The sequence below is a fragment of the Fusarium fujikuroi genome, chromosome FFUJ_chr02 (genome assembly GCF_900079805.1).
Source record: "Fusarium fujikuroi IMI 58289 draft genome, chromosome FFUJ_chr02".
Lineage (NCBI taxonomy): Eukaryota > Fungi > Ascomycota > Sordariomycetes > Hypocreales > Nectriaceae > Fusarium > Fusarium fujikuroi.
The window spans coordinates 3871443-3889545 of record NC_036623.1 but is presented as its reverse complement, the minus strand read 5'-3'; the positions used below and the strand labels follow the sequence as shown (position 1 = coordinate 3889545).

General features: G+C 49.8%; 5 protein-coding genes; 2 read left to right on the top strand and 3 right to left on the bottom strand.

Annotated features, from left to right (window-relative positions):
- Positions 1–689: 689 nt before the first annotated feature.
- Positions 690–1960, bottom strand: FFUJ_04134 (probable rcd1 protein involved in sexual development; the record flags this gene model as incomplete). XM_023572616.1 has 4 exons in its annotated part: positions 690–873; positions 929–1304; positions 1356–1511; positions 1585–1960. 4 exons carry the CDS (start codon positions 1958–1960, stop codon positions 690–692), a joined length of 1092 nt encoding a protein of 363 aa, XP_023426707.1.
- Positions 1961–3065: 1105 nt separating this feature from the next.
- On the bottom strand, positions 3066–6718 carry FFUJ_04135 (related to serine/threonine-specific protein kinase KIN1; the record flags this gene model as incomplete). XM_023572615.1 has 3 exons in its annotated part: positions 3066–5095; positions 5145–5775; positions 5936–6718. The coding sequence occupies 3 exons, from the start codon at positions 6716–6718 to the stop codon at positions 3066–3068; spliced, it is 3444 nt and encodes a 1147-aa protein (XP_023426706.1).
- Positions 6719–9325: 2607 nt separating this feature from the next.
- Positions 9326–11445, top strand: FFUJ_04136 (related to growth regulation protein WHI2; the record flags this gene model as incomplete). XM_023572614.1 has 2 exons in its annotated part: positions 9326–9519; positions 9567–11445. 2 exons carry the CDS (start codon positions 9326–9328, stop codon positions 11443–11445), a joined length of 2073 nt encoding a protein of 690 aa, XP_023426705.1.
- A 1339-nt stretch (positions 11446–12784) lies between these two features.
- FFUJ_04137 (related to growth regulation protein WHI2) lies at positions 12785–13811 on the top strand (the record flags this gene model as incomplete). XM_023572613.1 has 4 exons in its annotated part: positions 12785–12897; positions 12949–13084; positions 13133–13470; positions 13526–13811. 4 exons carry the CDS (start codon positions 12785–12787, stop codon positions 13809–13811), a joined length of 873 nt encoding a protein of 290 aa, XP_023426704.1.
- Positions 13812–14959: 1148 nt separating this feature from the next.
- FFUJ_04138 (related to benzoate-para-hydroxylase (cytochrome P450)) lies at positions 14960–16694 on the bottom strand (the record flags this gene model as incomplete). XM_023572612.1 has 3 exons in its annotated part: positions 14960–15901; positions 15952–16403; positions 16466–16694. 3 exons carry the CDS (start codon positions 16692–16694, stop codon positions 14960–14962), a joined length of 1623 nt encoding a protein of 540 aa, XP_023426703.1.
- Between the last annotated feature and the right edge of the window lie 1409 nt (positions 16695–18103).

Below are 18103 nucleotides of genomic sequence, written 5' to 3'. Positions count from 1 at the left end.
CATCACCGGTATCAACTTTGAACACATCTTTTATAAAGCTGCAATTCTTACAACATACACCCCTAAACCTAACCAACACCGTGTCTCTGATGCACCATCCAACGCCAAAACACCACCAAACCAGGCATGTTAAAGACTTCCATGTGCCTCCGCCCAAGTCTATCCAGCGCCTCTCCAGCCGGCAGTCAGCTAGCTATCCTTGTACCTGTTATATGAACCCCCCTAGTAACCACCCATAGATCTTCCTTCGTATATTTAGACTGAGCCCGTTTCAGAAGTGTCGTTCCTATCCGTCTCCAGCTCGGTCGTTGAGCGGCCAAGGTGCTAGATGGAAAAGCTATGTAAGAAGAACGATGCGCCATGCCTTACTGATCCGCGGCAGATCGATAGAAGCCTCTTTACCCATTTCCGAGGTATGTGAAACAGAATGCAAGTCCCATAACCGTCAGCGGCTTTGGAAGAGAAGTCGGTCCAGTTGCTCTGCTGGAGCTCTGGACTTCTCTCGGCGCTTCGAGCCGGAGGGGTTGCGGGTATCAACGATGCAATATGCTTTTGATCCCTTCGCTTTTCCCAGAATATCATAAAATAAAAAATGCCCGTCCTTCATGAATCGCCGTATCAATGCACAAGGGGTATGTATTGTCACAACGGGAGGCTGAGTAGCCATCCCGGTATTAGTCTCTCCGCTCTTACATGCCGGACACACCGCCAGAGTTAGGATCCGCGACGTTGTCCGATAAGTTGATAAGCAGCTGGGCAAGGCATCTCTTGGTCGCTGCGTCATCACGGAGAACGGACGAAAAGGTAGCATCACGGAGTGGCTCAGGAAGACACTGACGCAGAGCCTCACGAGCGCGAGCGTTGTCACTCAACCTAAATGATCATCGATTAGACCATGAACAACAAGGTAGACACGTGTTTAACTCACCGAAGGAAGCACCTGACAACGTGCTTGAGGAGACGAGCGGTCTGTGATTCGACAAGTTGAGCAACCATGTTGCTGAGGACTGTACCAACAGCATAGAAACGCTCGTATGTAGCACAGATGTAGTTAAGGCCGTTGTCGTCCAAAAGTATCTTCTGAACGATGAAGATGGCTACGGTCTTGCTAAGTTCCGAACCTGTCTCCATGATGCGCAAGCAGAGAGGGATGATCTCTGTGGTCAAGAGGAAGTTAATGACTTCAGACGAATCGTTCTTGACGAGCGCACCGATGACACCCAGGCTCGTGAGCCTGAGGTACTCGAAAGGCCGAGATTTGGAAGTGGTGTTAAGAAAGGGGTAGAGGAACAGAGGAATGTGTGCTATAGATCGTGAGCCATGCGACACCTGAATTTGAGCCACGATATACGCACCATTGAGGAACAAGGTCCTTGTATCATTGTGAGAAGCTACGCACTGGAGGAGGGCAAGGGCATTGCACACTCTGTTTGAGGCAGCTGCGGTAAGCTGGGATGGGTTAAGAAGAGTGTAAACTGAAATGATCTCTTGGAGGAGAGAGGTCATGACACCTGAGAGACATGTTAGCTGGCTTCTTCCACCTGCAGGCCTGGCAGCCCAAGACAACACGGGTTGGGCACGTACCGAATGAATGCCACAATATGAGAGCCAACTCGGGGACCTGCTCGCGCTTTTTACTAAGTTCCAACAAAGCAGCCTCCCGAGTGTTCTCGTTGAGAAGATCGGCTATGAAGGCCATGGTACGCCGGTTGTCCTCCGAGACATTGCTGTGATCGGCATCCTGACCGTGGCCGGGGAGTTGACCTGCGCCAGCAAGACGGTTAAAGTGCTGCTGCTGCTGCTGCTGCTGCTGAACGGCGGCGGCGGCTGCAGCGGCTACTTGCTGTTGCTGTTGTTGAGTATGGGCATGATGCGCGCCAGGCTGCTGGTGCATCCAAGCCGAGTCTCCTCCCTGAGGGTTGAATTGGTGGTGTCCGTAGACGTGCGCCGCTGGCATCATGTTGGGCGTATCGTTTCTTGTTCGACGGGGTTCGGAACGGAGGTTATGGTTTTATGACTTGCAAGTCGAGCAGTACTCTTTTTCGTTAATGATGTAAGCTTGGCTGGAGTGTCGGTCGATGTTTCGGCGCAGCTAGTTTGAGATCGGGTTGATGAATCGAGGGCGCAAATGCGGAGGTACACGAAACACTTCCAATGGGTGAAGGGGAAATAATCGGTGAGGAAACTAAATTTTGTCGGAGAAAGGACTGTATAGTATCTGCTAGCGGTTCTTTTCGACTAGATTCCAATCGATGAGGACTTTGTTGTATCGTCGGGGTGATAGGGCACAATAAGTAAGTGTGAGGTTCAAACCCAAGCAAGCAAGGTGAGATCGTTTGGCGGGTTGGTTTGTGGTGGTGCTCGCAGGTGCTACTGGGGCAAAGAGCGATTCATTCGGCTTCTGGTGATGGGATTGGTCAGCCTGCTTCTCATTATGGAGCTCAGGCTGCGATAGGTAGAACCGGATGTGGCATCGGGACTTGACGCTTGGACCACAAACAAGTATCCTTGTATGCGACAATGGCGCAAAAGTCTACATGGCCATGCAAGTGCGGGGAGGTAGCTCTCCCATGCCAACCTATCACTATAAAAAATCATTGTCAGCCTTGTCCTCCCCAAGCCTTGTCACAGCTCGATCTGTGCCCCAAAGACTCGAGGGTTTCTGAGTAACAATGGAAACCACGTATTTCAGCGTCATGGCCAACAAAGTATAGTTTACCTTACTTGGTCAGGTAGTCTCAGTCATTTTTAGCATAGAATCTCCAATTACATTCATAGGTTTTCTCCTAGCTCTTCTCCAGTACTTCCTCTCTATGTAAGTGCTATAATAAATCATTACCTCCATGTGCTTTCTTTATGACGACCCATGCTTACAAGTTAAAATAACGAAAAGCGCCATCGAACTATACAACCACCCACGTGCTTAGAGCCCTCTGTCGCTTGAAATTCCCGGCGGTAGCCAGCCATGCTTCACGTCTACGAAACAACGCAACTCCTTCCCAGTGCTTGCTTCAACCAAACTCCTATGTTGCAAATTTCTTCCTAGAGAAGTGCTAAACGATCGCTTATAGCCTCAATTCTCGAAGAATATGGTCCGCCATGCTCTTGTATTGCCACGTGTTGCCTGTCAATCGCTTGAACTGAATGCCGTGCAATGAGAGTAATGGGACCTTTACGATAAAAATCTCAAACTCCAGCACCATGCTTCCTCCAAGGTCACTTTGCACTTGCGTGCTCGTTTCTCCCGGAATTCGCCTTGATGGACCCCCATTCTTGCCAGGAATACTGTCGAATGAGGTCTCGGAGTTGGAAAAGCTGCGGTCTCGATCAGAGCGTCCTGGCGTTCGTGGTGTAGTAGGAGGTCGTTCTGAGTCGCGGAACTCATCCCGCTCACGCTCACGATCGTCTCCCCGCATAAGGCCGCCGAAACTGAATCGTCGCTTGTGCCCTGGTGTCATGCCGGGACTCGTGGGAGGGTCTTGCACCTTGTTCAGATCAATACTGGGCGAATGGCGACAGTTGAAGCCGCCCTTGATCTCCGTATACTCCACATTTAACTGCCGCAGCACTCGCTTGATATCGGTTCGGATCGCAGGTACTGACTTGCCAGATGTCGTCGATACGCTGAAAAGTCCTTTCAGGAACACTGGCTTGGCAAGTTCTGTGTCGTCTAGTCGGTCTGTGGATACACCACTCTGCTCTAGTTCTTGATCTGTTTCTTCGGGCACATTGGCCTCTTGAGCAGCCTCTCTTCTCATGCGACGCTGCTGGATACTTTCCCTCCTAGCATGGCCAATAGACTTGGCCCTCAGGCTCACGGACCGGGAGTGTCCGTGGGCACGGTGTGTGCTGGAGGAATCTTCATTTGCGACAGACTGATCGGAACCACTGGTTGCTGGAGGGTCTTTTCGCCGTCTCAGGTCAGCCGAGTTGACACTCGTCGACCGCCCTAGGCCACCTCCTCTTCTGTTCTCCCTTGAACCACCTGCAGACATTGGTGGGCTAAGGAGTTCACCATGCTGCTGACCACTCGCGGAACGGATTTGTGAGTCTGACGCATCCTCTCTGTCGCGACGTCCACGACGGATACTGAAGCTCTTGCGGGGTGCCAAGGGAGAAGGCTCAGCTGGTGAATGGACTTGTACCACAGGAGGGTGTGATCGGTCTTTGTCTAGACGCTCAGGGTCCCTACGCTTGCGTGTGCTGAACCTACGCAGAATACCAGCTGCGGTGCCTTCCTTCTTTTGAAGTTGCTCAACCCTTGGCTCGGCGGGTGGCGCAGGGGGAGGCCTCGGTACTTCGGGCATGTCGTCTTCGCCATGTGTCCTCGCGCGAGGTCTGCTTCGTCCACCAGTGGGTTTCTCACCAGGCATTTCATAAGCGGCAGAGTTGGTGTGGGCTGCTTGAGGTGCCGCAATCTCGGGCATCGGTTCTGCCTCCCTTGCCTTCTCCTTTTCACGGATCTCACGCTCCTTTTCTCTCTCCCGGTCCTTCTCACGTTCACGTTCACGTTCACGCTCTCGCTCGCGCTCTTTCTCCCTCTCCCTCTCCTTTTCCTTCTCTTTCTCCTTGTCACGTGTTTGAGCTGCTGCTGGCGGAACCATATCAGCATGGTCGCGATCCTGTTTCTCCTTGACGAGGTAGTATATGGATACAAGAGGACTAAATGCATTCATAGGATCGTTGCCGATCTGCAGTGCCTCGGAACTAGGAGCCGATAATGTATCGCGGCTGTTGCCAGAATTCCTGCGCTTGTAAAAGTCAAAACCGAATGGTCTCCTCTTTTCAGCATCCTTGGCGGGTGGAGGGAGCTCCTTTTCTCGTTGATAGAGCTTAACGGCGCGCTGATACTCCTCTGATTCGATTATTTTGGTAAGTTGTGCATTTATACTTTCCGGTGTACCAAAGTTAAAACCTTGCATAGCGAGAATGACTTCTGGCTCCAGTGGCGTCGTTAACGGTTCGCGAATGGGCAGGTAGTTATCGGGGGGACCGTTGAAGCCTTTAGCCATCCATGGATGCGTCATCACCTCCTGCATTGTCGCTCGCTGTTTGGGGTCCGTCACCAGCATGCGGGATAGAAGGTGTTTACACTCTGCAATTCAGTTAGAAAATAGTACAAGAGCAACACCTCAGTGACCTACCGCTTGACAGCCATGCGGGATAATCGACAAGACCTCTCTTGATCTTGGCGTGGAGCGCGGGCATGCTTTGGTCATCGAATGGAACCTTGCCACAGACCAGAACATATAGAACAATGCCAAAACTCCATACGTCAACTTCTGGGCCAGTATAAGCTCTGGCCTGCAGCAGTTCGGGGGCAGCAAAGTATAAGCTCCCGCAAAAAGTCTTGAGATGGCCGCGCGGGGCAAAGAGGTTACTTAGACCAAAATCGATAATCTTGATGTCGCCCGTCTTGCTGATAAGGATGTTCTCAATCTTGAGGTCTCGGTGGACGATGCTATTTCTATGCAAATAATCCAGAGCACTTGCGATCTGCCGACTAAACTTTCGGGCTTGCTTCTCTTTGAGCTTGCCATGCGAGATGATGTAGTCAAGCATCTGGCCGCCGTTGACGTATTCGAAAAGCATATACCAATGGTGGTTGGTACGAACCACATCGTGAAGGGCGCAGATGTGGGGGTGATTCAGGAGGGTGCTGATAGCCGCTTCACGGGCAGTTCGGATTTCCTTGGATTGATCGGCGCGTTCCTTGTCGGCACGAGATTGGTGGCCATCGTCTGTTGAGCCACGAGGGATAATTTTGCAGGCGACCTGGTGAGGTGTGATTAGTATCGTGGAAATTTAAACCTTGATAAGCATCATCACGGCCTAGGCATGAGGGGCAGATGGATGGATGAATGCGAATAGCCGAATGATGAAACAATGCGCAGAAGTAGGCGACATCAAACAAAAAAATAAATCCAAAACACACCTGTTCGCTGCCATCCTCCTTTCGGGCGAGCTTAACCTTGCCCATGCTGCCGGCGCCAATGGTCTTGCCTAGCATCCATTTTCCAGATTGAGTTGGGATAACGGTACGTGATCTCGCGTGCTTAGATGTTGAAGTTCGGGGTGGCGCGTCGGCATGGCCATGCTGCTGAGAAGCAGTTCCATTACCAGCGCCATTACTGGGAGGGTTGGCGGAAGGAGGCATTTCGGGATGAGGGCTGTTGTGGTTGTTCTTTGATCGAGAAGAGCTCCGTCGATGGGCCCGCGAGGGATCGGGGCCCCTGGCCGGGGGTGGTCGTTCCTTGCTCGAGCTTCTTTGATGGTTGGCGGATGCGGCTAAGCGTGAGGATTCGTAGTCATTTTGCGGTACAGGTTGCGACTGGTGAGGACGTGAAGATGAGGTAGTACGCTGATGATGATTATGATGAGGGGGAAGATGTGAGTTGGCGGCGTTTGAGCCAGAGCGGGAGTGAGAGTGGGAATGGGATTGAGAGCGGGAGGCGTAGGCTTGGGACTGGGATTGGGAGCGAGATTGAGAATGTGAGTGTGAGTGTGATAGCTGGCGGGTGTGAGATTGGGTGTAGTTGGCACCTGTTCCAGTGGGCGTGGCTGGTGCAGGCGCTGCTGGGGCCGCTGAAGCTGAAGACGAGGGAGGAAAAGAGGGAGCTGGAGCCCGACTGGAACGAGAAGACCGTGTAGACTGAGTGCGACCAGGTCCTCTCGGTGATGCATCAGCAACAGCAGAAGAAGCTGTCCTTGTTCCCATTGTTGCGAAGCTAAAACGCTAGCTATGCTATGCTATGCTATGCTGTGTTTCGATGCGCTGTGCAGTTGTGAGAGACAGACGGTGTGAAAAGGCGGGATGTCGATGAACTGAACGGGTCCCTTCTACTCTGGGGTTTGTTTGCTCAAAAGGGCAGTGAGCTGTCGTTCGCTTGCTGGAGCACCAATGCCTAAGTTGGTAGGCAGGGAGGATGACCCGGTCTGAGTCCTTATTACCTAGGCCTTGAAAATGGATTGGAGTAACAGATGCCAAAGCAGTCGTAACGTAGTCGCAATTGCTGTCGAATACTAGCAAGGCCCTTGGTGTTTCTGCTGGCCGAGTACGACGTGAGAGGTAAAAGATCAGGATTACCTGGTTACTATCATGGGCTGAGGGCTCTTCTCAGCTTGCGATTTGCGATGACGAGGGGGTGTGATACTGGCAATCGCATAAGAGACCGAGACCGAGACGCAGACTCAGACTCAGACACAGACAAAAAGGCGCTTGGAGCAGTCAGGCCGAATACAAAGCGAAACTGCGCTATATGCAAAAGAATGATAAAAGTAAGACAAGGTAGAAGTGCCGTAGTCGTAGTCTTGATTTGATATAAACCAGCAAGTCGTGCTACGGCAGTGTAAATCCGAGCCTGGTGTACGGAGATGGGAATGAGATATAGTAGCTGTTGGCAATGAAAGGCAAGGCAACGCAAGTATGCATGCAAATAGACAGATGCAAGAGGATGAGAGAGTAAAGATCTCAAAACCTGACAAGCAGATCGAGTAAGAAAGACAGCACAGCGTCTGTCAAATCCCAAATCGGGGGGCGGGTGAAAAAAGAAGCAGCTTATTAGGTACCAGATTCAGATTGGATAATGGTATTGTAGCTAAAAATGACTTGGTCCTGGCGGACAGCAGCAGCAGCGGCGGCATGTCCCATCTGCTAACCTGGGTTCTAAACTCTTGGATGCCCAGGATAGACCTGGATGTCTCCAGCTGCGAGCTGCCGAGACTTCACCTACCACCGTCCAGCTGTCTCTGAGCTACCCAACTAGCACAGCAGGGCATCTCAATCGTTTCAGGGGACCTTCCACTTAGCACGCAGGTAGCTTCATCTTTCCACCAACGGTCAGTCCTTGGGTGGAGATGAGATATCTCGCTCAAGCTGAGCTCTCATTTCGCTGGACTGCCAGGAATGGATCTCTTCACTTGCTAGTCAATAACCTTGACGACATTGTCGGAGCCACTGGTCTCTATTCGAGTTAGTGGTCAACAAAGCCTCGATCGAAAGCCGTTGCACATGCTGCAATTGGTAGACTTTGGACTGTTTCGCTCCTCGATATCTCTGACCGTTACCAAGCCAAATTCCCTGTTTGAAGCAACAACAAAGCCAAGAATCATAATCCGACGTCAGCTACCCAGCCAGAGCACTGTATTTTTGATCTATCAAGTGGATCTGTCGCAAAGTGCTGCAAATTTACGTGGCTGATTAGACGAGGGGCTGGAGGCTGGGGTTTCAAGGTTGGATATCAGGCCTCGGAGCTCAAGAAAAGTTGCGGAAATATCTGTTGATTACGTTGGGTTATGCAATTCAATTAAGCTTACTATGGCATCTTTGTGATTTTCAAGAAATCGTGAACCTCAATTTCATACCCTAGTTGGACATAGTTGAGGGCTGCGCTTCTTTTCTTCTATCCTGCAGACATGCTCCATCTCGTCTCCTTTTTGCGGTAGATGTGTCTTGGAAATCATTGGGCTGGAATGCGACAGTTGTTCCAGATCCAGAAGAAGCAAAATCGAAGCAGCCACAAGCCGGGCGAGTACATGAGACCTTGCTGCTTATGTGAAGTGTTGGGTATGATGCGATGTGTTGTGATGCAACACATCCTTGTCTCGTGTTCACTAACACCTAGCAATCACCTCTACCTAGCCAGCCACCGTCCTCAGGCGGAATGCCAAGCCAGACCTTCAGCCGAGGGTTCCTAGACAATCACCAACAACAGCCCATCAGGCGCAAAGAATGCCTCACCGAGTCACGTCTCCGAGTTTAGAGGTGTGAGTCAAGCCTGAAACCATATCCGTAGAGAGTTGGAAAAACTCTAGGATAACTCCAAGCCATGGCTGTTAGGGAGGACTATGACGTCTCCGAATGAATATGACATCGTTCATAGTTGAACAGCTCTGGGAAATTGTTTCAAAGCTGCGCTTCTCATGGTGTCCTTCCACAAATGGAACGTTCCTCGATTGACAACGTTTCACACGCGTGCACTTGCATACCCGGCGCTGAAGAATCTCAGTTAGACCGACGTTCTCCAACTTTTGATAGAGCCCCTGTCACATTCTAAAAAAGGTCCATGGTAAACGAAGCCTGACCAACGCCAGGGCCCCCAAGTTTTAGGGATGGGATGGGAGAAGCCGCAACTCTGTTGCTTATCGATAAGCCCAATTTGACGTCGCGACTCCAATTGTAGCTTCGCGACGACTCAAGCTTCTATCCTCATCGCAAACTCTCTAATAACATTGAAGATCTTCTCGTTCTCCACATGTTATGACATCAAGGAACAGCATTCGATGCTTTTAAGTAAACTACGCGACACGCCGACATCCCAGTCTCATGTCATATAAACGCTCCCGTGCGACCTACGAAGCCGATCTCCATGCAGCCTTTGCAACTTTCGGCACTCCTCTGCCCAATGACCCTGACGCTCGAGATGATGGCTCCTTCATTCCAGTATGGAAGCAGGAGGTGAGGGATGAGCGAGGTCGAAAACGCCTCCATGGCGCATTTACCGGCGGATGGAGCGCAGGGTTAGTACATAGATCTCTTCCCCAGGACTTTGCGCTGATTTTAGCAGTTACTTCAATACTGTCGGATCCAAGGAGGGATGGACACCGTCAACTTTCGTTTCGAGTAGAAACAACCGCCACAAAGATGCCAAGAACCAATCGCAACATCGACCAGAAGACTACATGGATGAGGAGGACCTTGCTGATGCGGCCGAAGCTCAGAAAGTCCAAACTTCTCAAGCTTTTGCTGGTCTTGGCTCCTCCGGTCAGGATCCCAATACAGGAGGCTTGATGGGCTTGCTGAGGGCTGAAGGAGATACCATGGGACTGAAGTTGTTGCGGCGCATGGGATGGAAAGATGGGCAAGGCATTGGCCCCAAGATTCGGAGAAGCGCCCGCCTTGAGCTGGGAGATAAAAGCTCTCAGGCTACTGAAACACATTTGTTTGCTCCTGACAATGCAAAAATGATTCAGTTTGTCCGCAAGAACGATCGAAAGGGACTGGGCCATGACGGAGAAACCAAGTTGTCGAGTTTAAATCCTATCACGTCCGCAGCAGACGATGATGAGGATGAAGATTATTCTCACGATAATGGTCTCCGGGATTCCTCTTTGCTCTCGCAGAAATCCAAGACTAAGCCTGGCCGAGGCGGTATAGGAGTGGGCATCTTGAACGATAATGGCTCCGATGAGGAAGATCCTTACGAAATGGGACCAAAGATCAGATACAATCGTATCATGGGCGGTGATAAAAAGAAAAAGAAGGCGAAGAAAACAACGGCAGCAATTAACCCTGCTCTTAAAAATGCGCCTGTTTTTGTGTCTCGAACTGCTCGAGCTGGTAATGGTCTTGGACGGTGTCATGATGGGCGATTACCACTCGATGGGTTTGTACTCGCCAAAATTACAGAAGACTTATCCGATCTCTTTTTGGAATACGCACCGCCTCCGGTTCCAGAAGGATGGGCGTCCTCAAAATCTCCTATAGACCAAGCCAATCCTTCAGATTACAAGTCAACAGCAGATGCTGCAAAGGCATCGACTCATGATGCAAAGTCTAGAGCAGCCCTTCTTGGAGAGAAGAGTCTGCCAGGAAAATCAGTCTTCGATTATATCACGAGCTCAGCACGCGACCGACTTGCTGCAGCTTCCGGGAACAAAAATCTACCCCAGGGTTTGGGCGAGGTTCCAGAAGGATTCTCCATGACAGAAGAGGAAAGACAACAGCAGGTATGGGATGAAGCACCACAGCTGGATCGTGAGACAGCCATTGCAGCTATTTCTCGAGGCTCCTCTGGACCTTATGCAGACAATGAGGAGAAAAAGGCGCGGTATAGAACTTATCTGGAGCATTTTGCAACAGGCAGCCAACCGCTCCCCTACAAACCCAAGGGCATGGCGTTTGACGACTTTGCCAGAGAATTGTCGGAATTCCACAATTGCGCGAGGATTTTCAAACCGATGACAGGGTTTATGGCGTCTCGATTCACCACGGCGAAGAAACCAGCAATCGTTTCAGCAAACGGATCTGAGACAGATCTGGTGTCGAAACCCGAACCAAAGATCGCAGATCCAGCAGAAGAAGCAGCCAAAATCGGCATGTATGGGCAAATGACTCGAACAGTCGAAGACTTTTATCCAACAAGACTATTGTGCAAGCGGTTCAATGTCAGGCCGCCCGCGCACTCTCAAGCAGAGGCTGAAGCAGAACCTGGCTCCGGGACGACAAGTCGTGATGGAGGTTCAGGACCCATGGAAGATGTCAAGATGAACTCAACATTCCCGGCTGGCGGCATCAAGTCAATCGAAGGAGCACCTACAAACACAACGGCGCCAGCTCCTGAGCCCGAGGCCGTCATTGATCCGCATAAGAATGAAGCAGTTGAGGGTAAAACGGCACACGATGAAGTTCTTCGGGCAATATTTGGAGATAGTGATAGCGAATAAATAATACCATCCATAACTAATCGCATGTCATTGGTCACAAGACAGTTGATGAATCGTTTCAGCCACTACATATCCTTTCAACGACCCCGTTGAACCCAAAACACAGCACTCGGAGTTGAGAAACTTGACATTAGGCTAATGTTTTGCAAAAAATCTTTAATAGCCAAAAATTTCAGAACTATTACCCTCGTTCATGGATGATTATCACCACTCATCTCAAAGATGAATGCCAAGATTAGGCTTACAACTCCAGCGCCTCTAGCGCCGCCGCTCCACTTAGGTGAGCGGCTAGGACCCTGTTAGTACCACGGACAGAGCTCTGATTGGCTACTTTAACCACATCGCGGGGCTCCAATTTAGTGTCACTCAAGCTTGGGGGGCTCACCTCAGGGGAGCAGCCGCCATCGAATGAGGAATCGCGCTGCCCGTTGTTCTTCCATTAGGATTAGGACCAATGTGAACCTCGCTCACGCATCACATCGCATCTATCACATCACATCGCCAGATATCCAATACCTTAGACAGAGCCTCGAAACACGACGAGGCAGCGACTTGCGATACGAGAAAGAACGAGAGCCATCCTGATTCGGCTGTTTTGCTTAATTTCCGCCAACCTTTAATGTTTCGACTCCATCACTAGACTGTTTACCTTGCCAACCACCTTTGGAATCAATCACACCCATCCATCCTAAATCGACTGCTCTTTTCCCGCTGCTCCTTTTGCCGACTTGGGGCAGTCTCGTCTTTGAACGACTTTGTTTTTTCCTAGAAGAAAGCCGCCATCCTGTCTGAATTTCAGGAAGCTGGAATTGGACCATCAGTGTCCTTGGAGAAGAAGACGCCGTCACCAGACTCATCAAGACCGCCAAGCACGCGAACAACATCAAGCCATCATCGCGAACCAACCCCCGACGACCTCAAATCCGCCAAAGAACCGGAATCACACATTCTTTTGAGTCGCGATCAATCACCTCCGCCGCAGTATCCCGCCTCCGAACCTTCAACCTCTCGTCCTCCCCCCTTCTCGTCGCTCTTTACCTCCCCGCCGCACGACGCCCACGAGCGTCCCGACAAATTCGTCGCTTTTACCGCTCATTCTCCTTGCGAAGCAGAAGCATCAGGCTCAGCTGCACCAGCATACGAATCTTCGTCGCCTAGAGAAGCTCTCCCCTTTGATCCAGATCAAAGCACTACTGCATTTCGCGATCCAGTCGCAGAGACCAAGCGCGCGCTTCCTCGGGATACCAAGGGAGACTCCAGTCGCAAAGACGACGACGCAGAACCGCCTCCGGCTTATTCAGAAGAGGGCGATAGTCCCCTTTCCACATTCTCTTTCCTAATGGCTGCCGCAGGAGGAGCTGCGAGTATCATTACTCAAGTGCAACAGGGTGGACCGCCTGTTAGCACTCTTGGAGATGTTGGTGCCGATGAGACGATTGCTATGGACCTAAGGTGAGCGTTACAAGCGGGTGGTTATCTACCAGTGTACTAATTCTCAGATAGGGGCACAAGGTTTTATCTCTCTAGGGACGAGCTGCTTACTTTGCCCGAGTTTGTGCTGTTATCTTTGTTCCCCAATGGATTATTCCCTGAGGGCCAAATGGGCGGCTTTGCAGACGGCGATGCAGTGCAAGTCGACGTAAGCTAATGTCTCCCTACTATTGCAAACAGTGGCTTACGAAATTAGTACGACCCAGCTTCACTTCAGTATATGCTTGACTTCTTTAGGGACGTAGCACAATCTATCCCCACAGATGGATCACCAAATGCGTCTCAGGATGAGGATACACCTTCTCTCGGCACTTCGCGTGACGACTCTAAGCGAGCCGGTATCATTGTGTTACGTGAGGACCTCGACTTTTATGCTATCCCTCCACGAGCGGATATTGGCCCGCTTGACATGATTGCCGTGAAACGGGCAGCTGCAGAGGCTTTGCAGCAGCAGAACGGCATCTTTTCGGGTCTCAAGCGAAGCGACGAGCCGGGTACTACTGAGGCCCACTTGATCGAGATGCTGACGGCAGGGTAAGTTCACTATCTGTGTTGTTGATAGCTGGTAATACATGCTTACTTGTACTAGTGGCTTCAATCATGATGATCGATGGGGTCATCGAGCTGGTGAGCCTAACAAGGCCGTCATCTGCAGTCTGGCTCTTGCCCGTCTACGCAGCGACATCCGGGGTAACGAGATGGGCACTAACGCTGTCGGTATGGCCCAGAAGCTTCTGCTCTTCTGGCGTAAACCTGCTCGGCGATGCTGGTGGGAGGGTGTCGAGCTCGAGAATGTTGCAGGTGTAGAGGGCAAGCTTAAGGTCTGGATCCGAAGAGTATGGACCCTCGAGATGAGTGTTATTGGCCTGCGCTAGACCACGATCTACTTCTCCTCTCTACCTAGAGATCAAAGACCGTATAACCGTCACCTAATTTCTTTTGTCTATCACACTTTGTGTAGCTTTGTTTCCTCCCGCATTCCCCCATGTTTTCTCTATTCCCCCTCCTATTAGGTCATCTTATTCCCCTGTTCCATTTTTCCTTTACTATTTCGTCTTCGAGATGAGTGTTGGTGGAGGTTGGTCCCATACAACTGGGCAGAGCAAAAGCACATACGCGGAAGGAAGAGAAGGTTTTTGGTCCATTGAGATTCGCAAAGGGCGGGCGTCAAGGTGCATGGAATCTGGGGGTTCTTTGTAGACCTCCTATATTTTTTCTTCTCATGTTTGATATACAGCACAGGATTAATCCAACTACACTAAGACCATGCGTTTCCCTGTGTGTCACGCTTCAGTGCATGCGTGAGTAGCGTTTGCCCCCACATAGACTTTCTGATCCTCATGTTCACGGCAGCTCTCAGACCAAATAAGGCCATGCTTAAGGCCGAGTTGTTCTGGTTTGTTTACCGCGGGTTTCAAGTTTTTCGTACTGGGAAACCCAAACTTCACTTGGATGCTCAAGGCATAACGCTTCAGAAAAAGAGGCGTTTAAGCCGCGTGAAACTTCAGCAACGACTCGATAATGTAGAATGTGGTGAAACAGACTTGGGAAGAAAATGCATGCGTATTATTACCTTGCATAGACTCTGAGGGTCTTAAGCTTGGTGATGTGTTCTCATTTCACGTCGAAATGGTGTCTTTAAAACGACAAGACACTCATTCTATCCTAGATGTTTTCATCAACCTCTCGAAGAAGGGAATTGAAAGACTTGGGACTAAGGTAATGACCACGAGGAAGCCTACTCTTGGTTAAAACGGCACTTTCCTCGCGGAAACTACAAATTACAAAGTTACACTGGTCATCTCTGTTTCGTTATGCAGTTTAGATTATTACATGCTTTCGTAGCGTTGACGCTACACCTATCAAAAGTCTAAAAACTCTATGAATTGCCAAATTGTTTCCATAGTAGTACATGAAGCGTAAGATACATCTAGTATCAATTGTCAAAACATAAGGTAGAGAACCAGGAAGATGGTTACAGTGGTCAAGAGGCTTCTCGACCGGTAAAGAGTGATCAATCTGTCTATGAACGCTTGGCAAGCTGTACCATAGGTCCATCTCTGATAGCAACAAAGATATCTCGCAATTGGTACTGATCAACAGTACGGCGTCCTTCGATGGCGTCGGGACTACCACCTCCAAGATTGCTGCTGAAGTCACGTCGGATCTCAAAGTGGTAAACAATCTTGGCCAGAGCCAGACTCATCTCGAGATAAGCTAGGTTCTTCCCGACGCATCCTCGAGGACCTGCAGAAAAAGGCATAAAGGCGCTCTCAGCGAGAGAGACACTCTCGGGGGAAACACCAAACTCATTCTTATCGTCAACGATCCAACGCTCGGGACGAAACTTGAATGGTTCGGGATAGATATCGGGGTTGTGGTGCATGCAGTAGGACGCGGTGCTGACTTTGATGCCCTCGGGGATATACTCCCCATCGACGAGAATGCCACCGTCTTGGACTTCCCGTGAAAGATCGGCTGGAACAGGAGGGCTCATGCGCAGCGTCTCGTCGATGACAGCTCGGAGATATTGGCAGGAGTAAAGAGCTGGACCACCCTTGATGTCATCCACGGTAGAGAAGGCAGACTTGACCTCCTCCGCAAGCTTTTGTTGAACGTGAGGGTATCGAGAAAGGTAAAAGAAAGAAGCGGCAAGACTTATAGCAGAGGTATCAGAGCCAGCTATGATAAGAGACTCGCTCTCACCAAAAAGCTCATCTTTACTATATCCCTTTCCAGTGTCAGGATCCACGGCCTGGAAGAGATAGTGGAAGAAGTCTTTTCGGCTATCGCCTTTCTCCCACAAGCCCCGCATGTTGTTTTCGACTTGGACTCTCTCTGTGAAGCACTGCTCAACAAAGGCCTGCCACTTGCTGAATGCTGGAGGAGCTGCTGCTGCAAGAAGGAAATCCAAACCTCGGGGCTTGAGCCATGCCCAGAGAGGAGCGAAGGGGGAGTAGGCAATCTAACGTACAACATTAATAAGAGATTCGCCTTGGGTGTGTTGGATCTTACCGGGTGGATTGTCGACATAAAGTCAGTCATGAGTGTTGGGATATGTCGTAACTCGCTATCGTGCTCCTTCATGCCAAACGATTTACCGAAACACAACTCTCCAAGGGTATCGAAGATGAGATGATCCGCCCAACGAGCCATATTCAAAGAAGGCGACCATTTCTTCTCTCCAATCTCTTGGTCGAGTAGCTCAATCCACCGGTCGATGTTGGAATGGATGAAAGGTTCGCAGGAGCGCAGTGCTTTGTCAGAAAAGGCATGGTTCATAACTCGCCTCTTTCGAGCATGCATGGTCTTGTCGATAGTGTTCCATGTTGTCATGACATGGACATTGCGTGGGTATGTCTTATAGTACTCGGCCTTTTTGACATTTGCCTTGTTGTTGAAAATGGTCTTGAGGCCTGTGGGAGTGTTGATCAAGACACTATTGGGAGTGATACGAAAGGTTGGACCTATAGGCGTATTTGTTAAAATGGGATGTTCTGATAACTGGAGGTATTCATCTAATGCTCACCGTATTTCTCTTGTAGCTGCCAGAACCATATATGTCGATCCTGTCTGAGAGTGTAGTAGTATGCAGGGACTGCTGAGATACGTGCCCAAAAGGGGCCAGGATATTTGGCGAGGGGATGAAAGTATAATCTGTAAACCACGACAGCGGCTACATAGCAAAAGGATAGAAAGATAATCCCCCAGACAATCTGTGAAGAGGATAAAACGGTCACCGTGTTTATGATAGCCATGACTTGTGCTTGTCTATTGTAACAACGAGACTGAAGGGAAAGCACTTGATACGAAAGAGGTGGTCAGGCTATTAAAGAGATCGGTAAATCCCAAGATGTGACGACAACATGGATTGGATTCTATCGTAAAATGACCTGTAGCATTGTGACCTGTAACTACGTAGTATGGGTGCATATGATCGATATTGTGCGTGGCCTGGTCTGGCCTGTGGAGTGTAGTGTGATGATAGGAACGTTTGGACTATGTGGCTGGCTGCACATACATACACCCCTTGTCAATCAGGAATAACCCCTTTCAGCCATTGCGACTATCGTGTCGTTCTGGCTGACTTGAGAGAGTGATGGAGGGTGAGATTGAGATTGAGAATGGTGGTGTGCTCTGGTCATGGTTGAAGTGATCAAGTTGCAACAGACGTTGTACTATGTATGGATGTTTGACGTTGGAAATATTTGACATGTTATTAACCCTCTTCCTTTGCAACTCTGTTGGTTCATGACTCAACCCTGACTAGGTCAAGCCCCCGACCGTGAACTTGGGCATATATGCCGGCCTCTTAATTGCTTTTTTTCTTTCTTTCCTTTTTTTTCACGTTGCACATCTTGCTTATAAGTGAGGCGGACCACAAGCGACGTGGTCGTTGGTTGTTGCAGCCATCAAGCGAGTATGTACACTTTTAAGCGCCTCAAAACGGCAGTATGCATGTATATCTTGGCACTCGATGTCATTATGCAGAGTCCTTTTGTGTAAGATTGTCTGGTTACCTGTTTTATTTCTTTATTCTTACTCAATTGTTCGCTTTTCTGGCTTACAAGTCAGTCTCATATGAGTTAAGCATTCATTGCCTCTACAGCAGGCAAGCAAGTCAAGAATATTGCAATTAGCTACTAAGGTACCCAATGCCTTTTAACTGCACATGCATGTATTGACTTAAAAGCCTTACTCGCTCTTCAGCTGGCCCCATCAAAAACCAACAAGACATCTTTCGCCGCCGCCGCCGCCGTAGCCTGCAGGGCCTCAATTAGCCATCACTCTTCTGATGACGACTGAGAAAAGACCACGCGCCTGTGACGCGGTGGAAGCGGGGCAACCGTGAAGTTCTATGGGAGGAAGTGTTAAGTTTTATGTGACTTTGGGTTGCTTATTAAAGTCAAAGACGTGAATTCGTGATTGCATTGGCCTCGGCAAATGCGTTGTCTATGAGATAGGCCACATGATCAAGTGAGCAAACCAGCTGTAACATCGGTGAACTAGCAATATAACTTAAACAAGGGGTCTGATCGCTCATGTTGTCAAGCTCGATACGAGATAGTTGTGCTTTTTTATGTGGATTTTGTCTTATTGGATTCCATCAACATGAAATCAAGTCAGGCTGTAAAGTTTTATCCAAATTGCGGCCTGAACACTTCTT